The sequence below is a fragment of the Gymnoscopelus microlampas genome (genome assembly GCF_963454915.1).
Source record: "Gymnoscopelus microlampas genome assembly, chromosome: 17".
Lineage (NCBI taxonomy): Eukaryota > Metazoa > Chordata > Actinopteri > Myctophiformes > Myctophidae > Gymnoscopelus > Gymnoscopelus microlampas.
Window position 1 is genome coordinate 15,134,017 of NC_139954.1, and position 17,286 is coordinate 15,151,302.

The 17,286-nt window shown below is 44.1% G+C and overlaps 1 protein-coding gene across 11 annotated transcripts in view; it reads left to right on the forward strand.

Annotated features, from left to right (window-relative positions):
• The window catches only part of tns1b (tensin 1b), a 303,232-nt gene that overhangs the window by 187,935 nt on the left and 98,011 nt on the right, over positions 1–17,286 (forward strand). For all 11 annotated transcript variants that reach the window (XM_084085475.1, XM_084085482.1, XM_084085474.1 and 8 more), the window contains 2 exons: positions 6,143–6,192; positions 16,488–16,659. In XM_084085475.1, coding sequence (XP_083941601.1) covers positions 6,143–6,192; positions 16,488–16,659 — 222 coding nt within the window. The remainder of the gene's footprint in view (positions 1–6,142; positions 6,193–16,487; positions 16,660–17,286) is intronic.

Sequence of the window (17,286 nt, forward strand, 5' to 3'; positions counted from 1 at the left end):
CCCGCACCCTAAATGGGTGGGGGGTGAACCACTCCTTCTTTGGAAGAGTGTCTGTGTGTGTGTGTGTGTGTGTGTGTGTGTGTGTGTGTGTGTGTGTGTGTGTGTGTGTGTGTGTGTGCGTGTGCGTGTGCGTGCGTGCGTGTGTGTATACTGTATTAGACTATGAATTTGTGTTTTAACTGCTTTCAAACAGGCGTTCTTGTTTTGTGCATGTAAATATAGTGTAGGTAAAGACTTTCGTTTGTTTGTTTAAAAAAAGCAACTTTTACAAGGACACTTGTTTTCTATTTGACATACAACGAAGTAGGGCTTAAGGGGTTAAATGAATGTGTCGTGCGCACGCGGCCGCAATTATGTGTGTGTGTGTGTGTGTGCAGCTGCCAGGCTGGTCATGGGCATTAGGGTGAGGTGTGTGTGTGTGTGTGTGTTTGTGTGTGTGTGTGTGTGTGTGCGCGTGTGTGCGTGTGCGTGTGTGCAGATACTGGTCCATGGCCTCTGAGCATCACAGAGACCTGGTCTTATGACTGCTTGCGCCACCACACCTCGCCTCGCTTCACTGCCCTCTCCTCTCCTCCTTTGTTTTCCTGGAATCTTATCATTATTTCTGGCTTTGTGGAATACAGTATGAACCATCATTTCAATTACGTGGAGGAGTTTTACGTGATAGGATGGTGGGTATTTATTCCCTTTATGGGGGAGAATTTGTACAATGTCCAGGGGGTGAATGACTGAATGAATGAATGAATTGATTTGGTGATAAAAGGAAAGAACACATCAGCACTTCCACAACATATAGCATATACATATACCTAATGCTGCGTTCACACGGGAAGATACAAAGATACAACAATACACAGCATATTTGTCGCTCTGTCGCTTTGTGTCTGTGTTGCTCAACACAGTTGTTGACGTCATCAAGCGTGCAGACATCGGAGCTACAGTTGTAGTTTTGTATCTTTGTATCTGGAAGTTCAACCCAGCTCAACTTGAATTTGTATCTTTGTATCTGTGTATCTTTTGTAGCAGCTACAAACATCAGATGTATCTTTATATCTTCATGTCACTGGCTTCCATTGAAAATGAATGGTAGACTCTATCTTTGTACCTGCCTGTGTGAACGCAGCATTAGGCTTATTTCCATTGTGGTGCGTATAGTAAAATCTCTTATATACCATAAAGATCTGTTCAACCACTTTAAACGCTACTGTATATACATTGGAGATTTCATAATATCAGATCTACAAGCGCTCAAAGTGTCGCATCAATCTGCTATTTAAAAAAAAAATCCTGAAAACATTTGGAAATTGATTTTATTTTAGAAACATGTGAATCTTTTACAGCACAAATCTTGTACAACATATTTTCTGATGGGTGGGTCCACGTCAAAATACATATTCATTTGAAAAAAGTGCAACTGCTGTATAGGTATTCGGTCCACTTCTTGGGACTATACTCTGCCTGGGCGACACTGTTGCACTCAGCAGCTCCAACCCCCAAAAGAAAATGTTTGGTAAACTTTAACACACACACACACACACACACACACACACACACACACACACACACACACACACACACACACACACACACACACGCATCCAAGATGATTTAGTCTTTCACAAACATGCTCTCACTCACCAGGCAGGGGGGAGAAGAAAACTAGCGATTCAGTCAGCTGATTGCGTGTGTGTGTGTGTGTGTGTGTGTGTGTGTGTGTGTGTGTGTGTGTGTGTGTGTGTGTGTGTGTGTGTGTGTGTGTGTGTGTGTGTGTGTGTGTGTGTGTGTGTGTGTGTGTGTGTGTGTGTGTGTGTGTGTGTGTGTGAGAGAGAGAGAGAGAAAGAGAGAGAGACTCCTGGGGAAGAGCAGGAACACAGGAACACATACGGGGGGCAAAGGAGCAAATTAGTCTCAATGTGGATGAGGGAGGGAGGGAAAAGTGGAGGAGAGAGTATGTGTGTGTGTGGGGGGGAATAGGGGGGTAACAAGATAGAAAGCGCGTGTGGGGAGGGTTAACGATACAGAGGGAAGACGGAGAGAGAGAGAGAGAGAGAGAGAGAGGGGGAGGGAAAGAAGAGAGGGAGAAAACAAAGCTAGCAGTAGGACGAGGAGCAGCCTGTGTGTGCGTGGAGGAGCTGGAGGAGAGGCTCAGTCTGGAGGAGTTTGCAGCGAGGAGCGTGTGGTGGCCCGACAGACGCTGACGCCCAAAATAGAGCCCTCTCGTTTCGTTTTTTCCTCCTTCTTCCTCTTCTTCTCCTCCTCCTCCTCCTCTTCCGCCGTCGTGAGCGAGAGAGAGAGAGAGAGAGAGAGAGAGAGAGAAAGGGAGAAGTCGTTCCGAGGAAAGCCTCACTGCTGTGGAGGAAGGAGTGAGAGAGGAGGCAGAGAAACAGAGAGAGAGAGACGGAGGGAGAGAGAGAGAGAGAGAGAGCGCTCCCCAGAGATGAACCGCGGGGGGTCTTTGAGAAGACGTCTCTCCTCGCTGCGGGGGGCGTGGCGATGGAGCACGGGATACCTGTTCAGGAAGGTAGGAGGACGCCCCAGGAAGGAAGGAAGGAAGGAAGGATGCATGGATGCATGGATGCATGGTTGGATGGATGGATGGACTCTATGGTTCTCCCGGACGGAGAGACGGACGGACGGATGGATAGACGGAGGAGAAGAGAGGGGATGGAGCATGCGAGGGGGCTCGGCCGAATAGCGAGCGACGGGGGTCCTATAACTTTTTTCTTCTCGTGTTCGCTGCTCGAGCACACACCTCTCTCTCTTGTTGGTTTGGAAATGTTTCTCCTCTCACACTCTCTCCCTCTCCCCTCTCTCTCTCTCTCTCTCCCTCTCCCCTCTCTCTCTCTCTCTTCCTGGACAGACGTTTACCAGCCCCCCATGTCTCTTGTTCTACACCCCTCCCCCTCCCCACAACCCCCCCACTCCCTCACTCATTTCTCTGATGGTTAATTTGTAAGGCCTGCTCGTAAAGGCAGCCTCCCCAGATGGTTTTCATCAGAAAACAGGCCTGGGAGGGGACCCCCCACTCCAGTTTCCCACCCCCCACCCCGCTCGCTCGCTCGCTCGCTCACTCACCGCTGCTCTCACCCCCTACCTCGCTCGCCCGCCCCGTCCAGCTAGTCCCGTCCCGTCCTCCCCGCCCCGCCTCCCAAACCCTTTTCCGATAGTCCCTAAAAAAAAAGGAGGGAGGGGCCTGGGATGCCAGTCACTTGTACAGTATGGTGTTTACAGTAGGAGCATGTGTTGTGATGATTATGCTAATGAGCTTGTGGTTGGTTGCTCTTTTTGAAAGGGGGGGGGGGGGGGGGGGGCTTGCAGTGAAAACGATCCGAGCGAGCGGCGTGCAAGTTTGGGAATGTTTGGGATTCACGTGGGAGACGGCCCTTCGCTTGTTGACTGGTTGTTCTCGTTCGGGGTTGGTGGTGTTCATATACCGGTATAGCTCTGTTAATATCTGTCACAAAATGTGTGACAACTAGTGGGAGGGGCCATTGTGTGCAGTGCAAGCGTTGATTTGACTTTGAAAGTGTAAACATTCGGGGTCCATTCTGACACTTTCTGAGTTAAAAAAGAACAATGTGGTATTCTGCTCCATGAGAATGGAGGCTTTTTTAAACCATAAAACCCCCCTGTCCAACCACATTGAAAGGACTTTTCATTCTTTATTACTGATCACAGCTCCATGCAATGCTTTTATACACCCAGATGGTTGCGTTTTCACTCGAATATCGTGGCTCATAAAACACTATATACACCACTTTGGACTAATTAGTAGCCAAAAACTATGATTCGGCTGCCATCTTCCCAGCACGACTGCAAACCCCCATCTCCCCAGAAATCTGTATACCAACCTCCAAATGCCTCTAATTAACATGTTATGTTTCCTTTGTTTGCCTGTTTGGGTCGACTCCGTGGTTCAGTCTTGTGTGTTTTGACTCCTACTACCAGTCTTTAGCCTTGTGAAGGCGTAGTTTACCCGGCGACCGAAAAAAAAAGGGCCTAGAGTGACATTTTTGATTGGCTCAAAGTCGAACCATTGAGGTTGAAGCGCAACCGGTGAAATAATGGCCCTAAAACTTCCGCTAGTACACAAAATTACGTGCATCGACAATATCCGATCTACAAGCTCATCTGTGAGCTTGTTAGATCGGCTGTGAACTTGTAGATCGGCTAATTCCGGTGTGTGCGACACCGGCGTGCAACTAAGTATAACCACTTAAACCCCATATGGTTGACCGGTAGTCCCTCAGGGCTCTGTACTAGTGTATTTTCTGTTTTCTGTTATTGTGGGGAAAGCTTTAAAAAGGTGAAAATAGCTTTGTCGATCTGCTATTTCCTGCGGAAGCTTTCCCCACAATATGGATGCTGGTTTAAGTGGATAATTCAGGCTTTCGGCTGAGACCCAAATAGAAGATGAGGCTTTAGTTTGTGTATCACTTGGTCTGGGGCACCGAGGAAGGGAGAGAGGCCATCGCTCACTTGTTCCATGTGCACAAGTGCATACGTGCGTGTGTGTCTGCGCGCGTGTGTGTGTGTGTGTGTGTGTGTGTGTGTGTGTGTGTGTGTGTGTGTGTGTGTGGGTGTGTGTGGGTGTGTGGTGCCCTGTATTCCAGCTGTTGTCCACTCACATGTACAAGCTAAAGCCAACATTTTGCACTTTGTGCAAATGCATTGATTCTCAAACTTTTTTTGTTTCAAGGACCCCCAGTTTGATATGCTTTACGCCACACGGCACGTAATCAACCCTAGGTAACGATTTGACTCGGGCTGATAGGATATTCCTCAAGTTGCCGTTCACAAAGTTGCGCAAATCAAGACAGTCATTTATTTTATTTTTCAATTTTTTTTTGAAGAAGAAGAAGAATGTTGAAGAATCCACTCAATATAACACTGTAACTGTTTTAGGATAACTACATACTTATCTTGTCCTGGCTTGAACTAAGATCTACTGTATTTGTGGAATCTGATAGTGGATCTGAGGTGTGCCAACGTTCAAATAACCAATGATTTTCACACACTACTGTATAGTGACACACATTATGCTAGACGCGCTCACATATTAATCTTCTTTATTTTTCTTAATAATTCCGACATGACAGTGAAAGCGAGTGAGGCATCTGGAGAGAGAGAAAGAGAGAGAGAGAGACAGAGACAGAGAGCAGCAGTGTTCTTGACCCTGGCTGTTGACCAGTGGGTGTGATCTAATGGGTATTGATGGTTACCAGCTCTCCTCCTGTGCTCATGTGACCCACGCACCTCAGGGGGAGTGAGGGAGTCCACATGACCTTTGACCTCTCCTGGAGAGTGTCAGGGGAGGGGCTGGGGGGCTGAGGGGGGGGGGGGGGGGGGGTCGAGGGCGAGGGCGGGCATACCCAAACCAAACACAGTCAATCATCTTCAGCAACACTTCCTCCAAGGACCTCGCAGCCTGCGTTTAAAGGTGCTACACACTCACAGTCAACTCCTGAGTGTTAATTTAACTCGGAGAGTGTGTACAAATGGAACCAAATGGACCCATGTTTGGTTCTCTCTGAGTTACAAATGGATACATTAACACTGAAGATTTGACTGTGTATAGAGGGTTTAAAGGTGTCTCTGTCAAACAATTCCTCATGTGGTACAACATGGCACTGACTTAACACTTAAGTCCTGTTTACATTGAGTGCACTACGAAATCCTGATGCTGTTCCTTTACGTAACTCCCGAGTGCACCAGTGTTACCAAAAGGACACATTAATGGTCCATTTGTTGTGAATTAGCCGTTGACTTTGACTTATCGTTTTGATGCCCTTTGGTTAGGATCATCTAAATTATTCAAGATAATAGCAGATGTACAAGCTTACAGTGTGTCACGTGAGCTTGTACATCTGCTATTTTTGAATAGCCAAAGTATAAAATATGGTTAAAGTGGTAAAAAAAAGTATTGTGAATCATTTTGCTGGGGACCCCCTACACCCCCCCCCCCCCACCCCCCCCCGCCCAAGGACCCCTCTAACGAAACAAAAAAAGCGCTTGTTTCATAGAGCAGTGTCTTTTGTCCAGACATCTGATCAACGTCTTGAAAGGAATGTATTTTTTGTTGTTGAGATGTTTACTGATTAAAGGGTCTGATTTTGTTTTGTGTTTTGTTTTCTTCTTTCAGGGTTCAACAAAATCCTCCAAGAGCATGGAGTCCCGACGCAGGCCTTCGAGGTAGGATCTCCTCTCCTCTCCTCTCCTCTCCTCTCTGGCCCTTGATTTGAACTCATGGCATTTTAAAGTGGCTCGCTGTCACCCACAGTTCACCCAGAATTCCCCCAGCAATAGGGAAACAAAAGACAGCGCCTGTCCTCCCATATAGAACACGGGACAGCGTATTAGTGTATTTTTACTGATAACTGCAAGTTGTTCAGGATTCATTTGGTCTATCGGTCCCTGTTTGGTGGTCTATTTCAGGAACAAAGCGCCTTTGTGTTTACACCCAAAAGGCAGAGATTAGGAAGAAGATGAAACGAGCACAGAAAACATTTTTGTTCCTTTGCTGTTGATAAGTAATAAACCTTTCAGGACAGAATGTTTAGCAGAGAAAGAGGTGTTCAGAGAGAGGTATTTGAATAGGAGGAGGCTCATTGGAGCATTGAGCAATATACTGACTCCATGCTGCTTTGTTGGAGGGAAAAAAATGAGTGTCGTACATTACCTGCGGGGAATCACACATATTCAATTTCTTTAGTTGAACTTCAACTGAGATGTCACAAAAGTTAATTTGTACATCTTAAACCTCTGTGCTAATGTTGATTTAAAGCTTCCTTGCCCCTAGGCAAGGATTTAAATCAAATAAGTGAACTTCTCAATCACTAACACAGTAACATTGCCAAGTAACCCTGGGAACCAACGGTTCCAGAGCCCATAAGGTCAGGAACCTATCCTGTTTCCATATAGCATGAGGCAGCTTGATGTACAAGCACACCCCCTGGACATGATGCTAGTATGTAGCAGGGACTTAGCACCAGTCCCTGCGTGCCAGGGAGGCATTGGGTGCCATTTTTATAGTCTTTGGTACAGTGTTGATTTTGTCGACTAAATTTTAAACTATGACGAAAAATGTTCGTCGACTATTTTTTTTCACTGAGGAAAACTAAATGAACACTAAGCTATGATGACTAAAACTGGACTAAATATATTGACAATTCCGTGAACAAATAAAAACTAGACTAAAATGTTAGGGAAAGACTAGTGGAGAAGAGATACTGTAGAAATAAAAGACAAATTAATGTTATGTTTGGTTGCGCTTGGGTGTTGCGCTCTGACAATAGCAGATCTACAAGCTCACAACTTGTGAGCTTGTAGATCGGCTATTTTCAGCATGCAAGTGTAAAATCAGCCATTACGACACCATCAAGAACTGTAGATTTAGTCGACTATAATCTCAACTAAAACTAGACTAACAATAAAACGTTTCGGATGACTAAGACTAAAACTAAATGGAATCAAACTCCAACCTCCCAATCTGAGGGCGGTCGGTCACTCTAACCACAAGGCCACTGAGCTGGTCTCAGTGTCACTGAGTCACTACACATAGTAACATCCAGACTGTTCATTGAACCCTTACAAGAGTCTAAAAATGGACCTGAAATGGGCTATACATATACAGTATCAACCGTTCCCTGTAGTCTGGACGTTCACGCGCACAGCTGAAATCTCTCACGCACAAAAGAGTTTGTGTGTCCCAGTCTCGTCTACAGTAATCAATTGATACGGCGATCAGACATCAGTCTGACCCTGGCTTGACACACTCTCTCTCTCACACACACACACACACACACACACACACACACACACACACACACACACACACACACACACACACACACACACACACACACACACACACACACACACACACACACACACACACACACACACACACACACACACACACAGAGAGCTAAAAATGTTAGACATTTGTCAATGTATGTCAATATGTCAGTAGGCTGTCAATGCAGTGTTATTTTGTAGTCTCATATTCATTGCTTTTAATCTTCATGTAGGCAACACGATTTATTAGAAAGTAATTCAACTGCAATTACTTCTGTAATTAGATTTTTTGAATAAGCCATAACTGTATATGATCTAACGGTTGGACAGGTGGTGTCAAAGTGACCACAGTGTACACGTCAGATGTTGCTCAGTAGTTGCTGAAGTTAGGGTTTGAGTACTTGCTCAGACCGATGAAAAGTTTGAGGGAACATTGTTCATTGTCTCAGTTTCTCAGTGTTAATGGACCATTTTGGTTACATTTGTACACTCAAGTTCAACTCTGGGGTCTTGACTGTGTGCATGACACACGTTTCCAAGTCTTATATGTGTAGTTTGCAGTGATGTAAAGTAACTATGTACATTTACTCAAGTACTGTACTTAAGTACAATTTTGAGGTGCATTTACTTTACTGGAGTATTTCTACTCTACATCTCAGAGGCGAATATCGTACTTTTACTCCACTACAATTATTTGAAAACTTTAGTTACTTTTGGTACTTAATTACATTTTGATACCAGTATTTTGTACTTTTACTCAAGTTTTTTTTAAATTCCGGACTTTGACTTAACAGAGTACTTCTACTTTTACTTAAGTAAAACATTTGAGTACTTTTTCCACCACTGGTTTGTATCAAACTTTCCTTCCCACCACCATATACCGACTAAATCCAATATGACAGGCATGTGTTCCCAACTGCATTACAACATGGTCCCATGCAGCGCAGTATATAGCAGAAGCAATTTATTGGATGTATAGGCTACAGCTTACATGAAGGCATGTTTAGAGGCTACAGCTTACATGAAGGCATGTTTAGAGGTGCCGTACACATGCCGTACACATTTGATGCGTCATGTGTTTGGGGTGAATTCATACGGCACTGTAACACAATGTGCCTCTCGAATTTCATAGCTGATGTAAGTGGAGTTAACGTGCTTGATCTCGCCAACCAGTCTAATCTGATTTAAATGGAACTACGCAGTACAATGTAACTCCGAAGAGAGTACAAAATGGACCCTTACGGGTCCGTTTGGTTCCGTTTTTACTCTCTTCGGAGTTAAAAGAACAACTAAGGATTCGACCGTTTTATAGCAATGCAGCTTAATGTGTTTATACTTGAGTTCTATATCTGGCAAAATAAAACGTATTATATTTAACTTCATTGTATCTATTGCGTCACTCTTGATGAGTGTGTAATGAAATTGTCGTAGATAAAAGTACCGGGGAGGTCAAGGTTAAAGTTTAAAGGTCTTTTGAGTACAGAAGTACAATAAATATATATGTTTTCTGGTTTCCTCAGACATTGTAGCAGCAATAATAGTAATGATAATAAAAAGGTAATAACAAAAAAAGAATATTCAGAGAATCAAAGAAACAGTATCAATACATTGTCCATTGGTCCTAGCGCTTAAGGTACGTGAAGATGCTACTGTATGTGCAAGGTTGTAACTCCTTAAGTTAGGAACATCGGTCGGTGCCAGTGCCCTTGGCAGTTGTTTAGCACTCCTCAGACCTGGCAGTTTATGGGTGGGTGGGTAGGTAGGGGTGAACTGGCTTCTGTGAGTTGACATAGATGATCAGAACATTTATTTTGACATAATAAGTTTGCTTGTTTGTGCCCACTCAAGACCACACGCCTCCACTATGGTGTGTGAACCAAATTGACAAATAAACATTCGGTTAAAATGGACAAAATGCCATCATTTAAATTTGTTCAGGAGAGAAGCGAGCCCACACACTTAATTTAAGATCAGACTCAATCATCATGGCAGCCGTTTGACAAACAGCAGCCAAGCTGCTCCCCTATAGTTAGGGCCCGGTTTCACAGTTTTTGGGGATTCATCCAAACGTATGAAAGCGCTATCGCCGGCGGGGGGAGTAATTGAGTGTGTGGCGATAACGTGCCATTGGTTCGCCACTCGGAGGGAGCGCCACGGACGAGGGGGGAGAGAGAGCGGCAATCGCTCCATCTGTTTGACTGATGGGAAGCTGGTTGGCTCCGCTCCGCTCGGTCGGTCAATCAGCACATGCTGGTGGACCTGGAGTCAGACCAAACCACGCGTCTATATCACACGCAGAGAGAGAGAGAGAGAGAGAGAGCGAGAGACAGAGAGAGAGAGAGTTGGGGGGGGAGAAAAGATTGAGATAACGATGGAGACGGAAAGTGAAAGATAGAGAACGAAAGACGAGGGTGGAAGAAGAAAGCGATAGAGAGAATTCAGAGGGAGCTATAAAAGGAGACAAGTCCTGGTTCTGTATGTCATTAGTTCTCAACGTGGGGTTCCGGGGACCCCCAGGGGTCCCTTGGCGGGGTACCAGGGGGGTCCCCAGTAAAATGTGTTAATATAGCGTCACAGTCGTTTTAACCGCTTAGCTTTGGCTATTCAAAAATAGCAGATCTACAAGCTCATAGCGTGGCACCGAGTGCCATGCTATGAGCTTGTAGATCTGTTATTTTTGAAAAATCGTGAACATTTGTGCAAACCTTTGAATATAATTTTTTTAAAGTGAACATTTTTTTGTAACTCAAATCTTTGCTTCTGGGGAACAAAACATTTTGAGATGGGGGTCCGCGGCCAAATACATATCATTTTGGGGGTCCTTGACATGAAAACGTTGGAGAACCACTTGCTGTGTGCCATTGTTGACCCACTGGCGGTGGCGCTCGCCTTACGATATCGGTGACCGATTGATTTTTCGTGCGATTCTGCCGAGGGTAATAATACAAAATGAATACAGGCATTTCACTTTCCCAGAAATAAGTACCAGGACTCATTTTAATATAATCGTTGCTGTCGGGCAGAAACCTCTTATCTGCACATTTTTAATTTTTGTTTTTTCTTGTCAATTAATCACACGAAAGCATGAAAAGTAGCAGATCTACAAAGTTCACAGCGTGTTGTGAGCTTGTCGATTCATAATGAGGATTCCACCCGACAGAGACCATATTGGAATCTGCTATCGTAAATCATTTTGAGAACATACACTGCAAAAAAGTGTGATTTTGAGAGACTTTTAACTTCATGCAATGAGAGTGAACGGAATTGCTTCTTCAGGTTCCTTGATCACAAATGCAACAGACGATGGACAACATTTGGACTTGTATATCGTTCCCAGGTAGCTTACAAAACCAGTGGCGCGGGAAGGGGGGGGGGGCTATAGGGGCTGCAGCCCCCCTGGTGGTTTAGATTTTTTTTTTAATTAAACAAATATATATAATTGTTAAAGTCTATATACACACATATATTAAAACAACGATGTATTTAACTTTGGGGAATAAAATATTTGTTGAAAAAGGTGGAAAAAAGTGAAAAAGGTGAAAAAAATCGTGAAAAAATGAATGTGAAAAAAAAAAGTGCGCATGCGGAGTCCCCCGCCAAGCCCAGCCCCCCTTGGAATAAATGACTTCCAGCGCCACTGTACACAACCCAAGCTTCTTCCAAAGGTTCAACATCACTTCAAGGTGAATCTCAGACAACAGGTTTTTCTACAAAAACACCCCTATCCATCCAGCATAACAATGCTTATTCATACAGGAAAAGAAAAAAGATGAAAAAAACAAAACTGAATATATTTACCGTGGGGTTTAGAATAGAGAGAGCATGTGTGAGATATCAATTTCTCCCTTGTATCGTCAGTGATGAATAAGTTCCAGTAAGCGTGTTTTGAGTGGGCCCAGATGTACAGTACAGCGCAGGTTATTTGTACAGTAAAGCTGGGGTGATTCCCAGTCCCAGACATGAGCAATCTTCTCATGGGCTACTCACAGTCGACACATGTGGGAAATATGCTGTTTGTAGGCCTGAGTCCAGACACCCCTGTTCCTTCACGATCCTCGTTCCCTCTCTTTCTTCTTCCTCATTTCTTTTGTCTTACATTCTAGGACCCCCATAACTCTGAGAGTGCACAAATGGAACCAAATGGACCCGGGTCCATTTGGTTCCATTTGTGCACTCTCAGAGTTATAGACCTGTGAAGGTCCATTTGGAGCCCCTCCTCAAGGAACCCTGAGGGTCCCTATACCGCTCTTTGAGAACCACTGTTCTTCAATACGCTCTGAATTATGTGTTCTGTCTCAATTTGTTGTTCCTCCAGCCTCTGGTCATTTTTGACGTGCTGAAAATTACAGCTCAGTTTCGGGACTCAATGGATCCTTTTCACAGTGTCCACTTTTGACAGTTAAACGCAGCTGAAGGTAATAATGTTAATTGTGTGCGTGTTTCGTTTTTGGGGGTTTCTGTGTGCCAACTTCGGAGTTAACCGGAGTTAACAGCTGTGTCCATGCTGGCACACACAGTTAACTAAATGAAACACACCCACACTTAACGTTATTACCTTCAGCTGCGTTTTGTAAACGGTCAATGATTCAGAACGGCGTAAGAAAGCCACAAGCACGACACACAAAACGACCAGGCACGAATTAAGAGGTTTAATCCAGTCAACAGGGACTTCCCCCCCTGTTGTCAGAACGAGGAGATCAATCATTGAAGGCAAACTTAACCCATGCGATCCAGGAACGCTGTCATTTTAGATTTTCAGCTCTGACCATATTATTTTATACTTTGGGCTATTCAAAAATAGCAGTTATACAAGCTCATAGTGCCGCAACGAGTGCCGTGCTACGAGCTTGTAGATCTGCTATTTTTTTTTTTATTGTGACTTTTTGAAAATCTATGAGTATATCTTTTTTTGAAAGCGAACATTTTTAACTCAAATCTTTGCTTCTGGGGATTCTACAAATCCAGTTTTTGAGAAAAAGTGATGTTGCTATAATATCAGTGGTTCTCAAACGTTTGTCATGTCAAGGACCCCCAAAATGATATGTATTTGTCTGCAGACCCCCCACATCTCAAAATACGTTGTTCCTGGGACCCCCAGAAGCAACGATTTGAGTAAAAAATGTATATATTCAAAGATTTGCACAGATCGTCACGATAAAAAAAAAATAGCAGATCTACAAGCTCATAGCGCGGCACTCTGTGCCACGCTATGAGCTTGTGTATATGCCAAAGAAATCTAAAGTGATACATATGCGTTCCCGGATTGAATGGGTTAACCGACATGGATCAGCAGTGGTTCACAACCTTTTCTGGGTCAAGGCCCACTTGAAAATCTTGAAAGTGCTCGGGGCCCACCCATCTTGGTCATATGGGTGGGCCATGTTTATATGTATGATTACTGATCAATCGATCAATTGTGTTCCGGTGTGGATCAATGGAACTAACATAGTATCCTTTAAGCTCCTATTTATCGGTACCAGTAACTGTGTAGCACATGGGCATGAGTAATCCTTGACATAATACAATCTACAAGCTTACAATGCATCGCGATGCGACGTGTTCTGAGCTTGTAGATCGTCTGTTTCCGGCAAGCGATACTGTCGTACAACAGGGTATAAATCAGGCATCAGTGTCGGAGTGTGCAGAGACACATATTTAGAAATCAGATTTTAATCTAATTTCAAACTACCTTGGAATGTAGTTCAAATCTGATTTGGAAAAGTCATGTTTCCATGTGGTTTTTTTTTTGCTGTTCAGACTCGATCAAAAACAATCTGATTGTAATTGGATCGGCCAAAAAGGGGATATGGGCTGAACGTAACCTAAAACAAAATGAGTAAACTGAATAGGCTCTGTGCATATCTGTAGTCCCTAGAGGGTGGCATACCCTGTTTCCTGTTCCAGTTTCCCAAAGCTTTGTTTGATTGGCTCGGCAGTGAATTTGAACGGGAAACACATATAAAAGTCTTATGTGTTTCCCATTCAAATGTCTTCTTCGTCTTCGTCTTCGTCTTCGTCTTCATCTTATTCACCTTCTCCTTCTCCTTCTCCACGAGGGGGATCAGGAATGATTCATGACATGTTTCTCTATCTATGATAAATCAACATGTCTACTGTGAAAACATCTCTGTTAGTAAATGATGCACATCTGATGCCTCAAAACCCCCCACGAACCCTCCTCCCCACCATCTCTCTCTTTTCCCATTTCTTTCTTTCATACATACCGTTTCCCCTTGGCACCCGGTGAACGTGTGAACCCAGACAAGCTGAAGCTAGATTGGGTAAAGCAATGCGGTCAGCCGCTCACCTCAAGGCGTTTGACGTGCCTATACCTCCTATTCCACTTCATTCCCCACCAGTGACCAAAATATTTTATTTGGTCTGCGCAGAGCGCACACCACACTCCTCTGGAATGCGGGGATATTTTCATAATCTGGTTTGTTTATCTACCAAATCAATCCCTCTTCGCTCTGTTTTCCCTCGCAGCCGGCCCAAGCGAAACAACGTGACTTGTGTTTAGAGCAACAGACAGGAGCTGACATTTCGGAGGCAATACTCGAGCCGCTCCGGGGTTCAGTGTTGTCGCTGCCCTGCGTGAGACGCGACGTGAAGACCATGTTAATACGGTGCACTGCCTTCTCCATATTAGGATATTTGTTCCCTGGTTGCTTGAAAAAGAGGGACTTGTATTTATTGGATATAGCGTAACTGTGATTCTGCGTTGTGACTGTGCTTTTTGAGGATATTTATCAGAGCGGCAAACACAGTGAGTTCCTTCTGTAGTGTTTGGGCAGCATTTTTGTTTGATGTTTTGGCTGCATGCTTTTACTATATGCTGGATGTAAAATGGCACAATGGCCGAGGGTTTGAAGCTGTAATTTGAGTTTATTTTCAGCCGTATGAGACATATAAAGAACTAAAACCCTTTCTGTTTGAGTTGCCCCACTTCAGGGTTTTGAAAGTAGTCGGAAATGCGTAAAGATTATTTTGGCAATTCTTGTTTTTTATAGTTTCGTGCACAGAGACAGGAAACTGAGGTCAGAGAGAAGGGAGACGTGCGAGACACAATGGGAGTCGGATTCAAACTCACGAGTCCTCGTGACTCACAATGGGCATGTGGTCCGTGCAATGACTAGCTGAGCGACCACACATACCCCAAGAAGTGAGAATATAGAACCTCAAAACACTTTGTAAAATAAATGAATGAGCTTTGTCTTTATTTACCAGTCTCAGTGCACATTGATGCTGATGAAGGCAATAGGGAATTTCTTTGTTTCTGATGTTTCTGCTTGATTTTGTCTTGTGTACTTTTAGTCTCTATCTACATTAACTCGTTCACTGCCAGGAATCTCCGGTCCCCTTGCCAGCGAAAACGGCGATTTTACTGTAACCTTGGAAATATCATGGAATATTCTCCGTGACCGGCCCATTACACGTACGGGGGTCCGGTAGAATCGGGAAAAAAATGCGATCCTCCATTCTATGGCCGTTTGAATGTGGCTTGTTTTTTTGAAAAACAGGCAGAAAACAACGGAAATCCGAGAAAATGTGACTTTTGTGAATCCTTTAACATGAATGGAGGCTAGTGTCCACTGGCCTTTTTTTTTCTCGGCTGAAAACGCCTGGGCGCTCGCCTGGCGGCGCTTCCAGGCGCCCGAGTTGAAGATATTTTAGCTCTTGGCAGGCAGGGAGAAGTGCCTTGCGTGCACGCGCGATTGCAAGGTAAATGCCCAGCGCAACGCCAAGCTGCTGGAGTTTCCAAAAACGTGGCGCTCCCTTTATAAACAATTAAAAACATGCTCAGGAAAGAAAAAAAAAAGCCCAGTGGACACGGGGCCTAAATCACACTGGGAAACATGACTCACAGTTTGACACTTGGAACGGGAACCAACAATGAAAGGAGGCTGTAGTTCTTGTTAGCGTGAATGAATGACACTTGTAATACCAGTTGTAATGCGATGGTTCTCCCTTTGTTCTTTAATTGGACCTCCATTAGCTTTGTGGTCGCGCAAAACCTCGTCGTTCTACTCCTCATTCTACTCCCTGTTGCTCAATCTGTGCTATTATTATGTAATAATAGACTCGTTGAAAAGAAGGCTGTACTTGGGCCACTACAGTAAAACACTGTAGGGCTGGGCAATATGACTTCAAATCTATATCACGATTATTTCAAAATGTCCTTGATTATGATTAATGATTTGTTTGTTTATAGCTTATAGATCGGTTAATTTCCACCATCGTGTAATGAAGTATACAGGGCGTATACCTTAAGTGGTTACCGCAATCAGACTAATTGATTTAGTCGCTTGTGAGTGATGTTGAGTCGTTAGTACTGTATATAAGCTTGCTTGTCGATTATTAGATTAACTACTGTAAGTCGGTTACTTGTTCCAAGTTTCGGTTTTGATATATTTTCAGTTCATTTTCCAGCCCTAAAACACAGTCAGTTTTAGCTCCAGTAAGTAAATATGCCCTGTATTTTCCACTGTCCAAAATATGCCTACATATAATTTTATGTTCTGATATTTATGTACTTTATGATGCATGGGAGTAACCAATGGCCTTTCTCCCTCTGTCTGTCTGTCTGCCTGCGTGTGCGTGCGTGCGTGCGTGCGTGCGTGCGTGCGTGCGTGTGTGTGTGTGTGTGTGTGTGTGTGTGTGTGTGTGTGTGTGTGTGTGCGTGTGCGTAGGAGCATGAGTCTGCTGCAGGCTCTGGAGGAGAGCTATGAGGTGGACCTGGTGTACATCACAGAGAGGATCATCTCCGTCTCCTTCCCCAGCTGTGTGGAGGAGCAGAGCTATTCCAACAACCTGCGCGAGGTGGCCTCCATGCTGCGCTCCAAACATGGACACAATTACCTGGTAAGGTTGCAGGCAGGGTTATCGTTTGCTGTCGGGGGGCAGAAAGCTCTTATCTCCATATTTAGACTTTTTGTGTTTGTTTTTCCGTATTGAATCCCATTGAATCCGGGAACGCATCTGTGTCATTTTAGATTTCTTTGGCTATTCAAAAATAGCAGATCTACAAGCTCATAGCGCGGCACCGAGTGCCGCGCTATGAGCTTGTAGATCTGCTATTTTTTGAAAAATCTCGAACATTTGTGACTCAAATCTTTGCTTCTTCTAAAAAAAAACAGTATGTTGCTATATCAGTGGTGCTCCAACTTTTCCATGTCAAAGACCCTCCAAAATGATATGTATTTGGCCGCGGACCCCCATCTCAAAATATTTTCTTCCAGGGACCTCCGGAAGCATAGATCGGAGAAAAAAATGTTCGCTTTAAAACACTATATTCAAAGATTTGCACACATTTTCCTATATTTTTCAAAAAATCACACCCTGTGTGAAGGTAGCGGCGCCTTTGATACATTTTGTCATCGATATGTGTTTATAATGTGTTTATAGCCACGTGTCATGTGAAGCTTGACCAATCACTTTGTTGACGGGTCTGACCAATCAGAACGGTGACGGGTCTGACCAATCAGAACG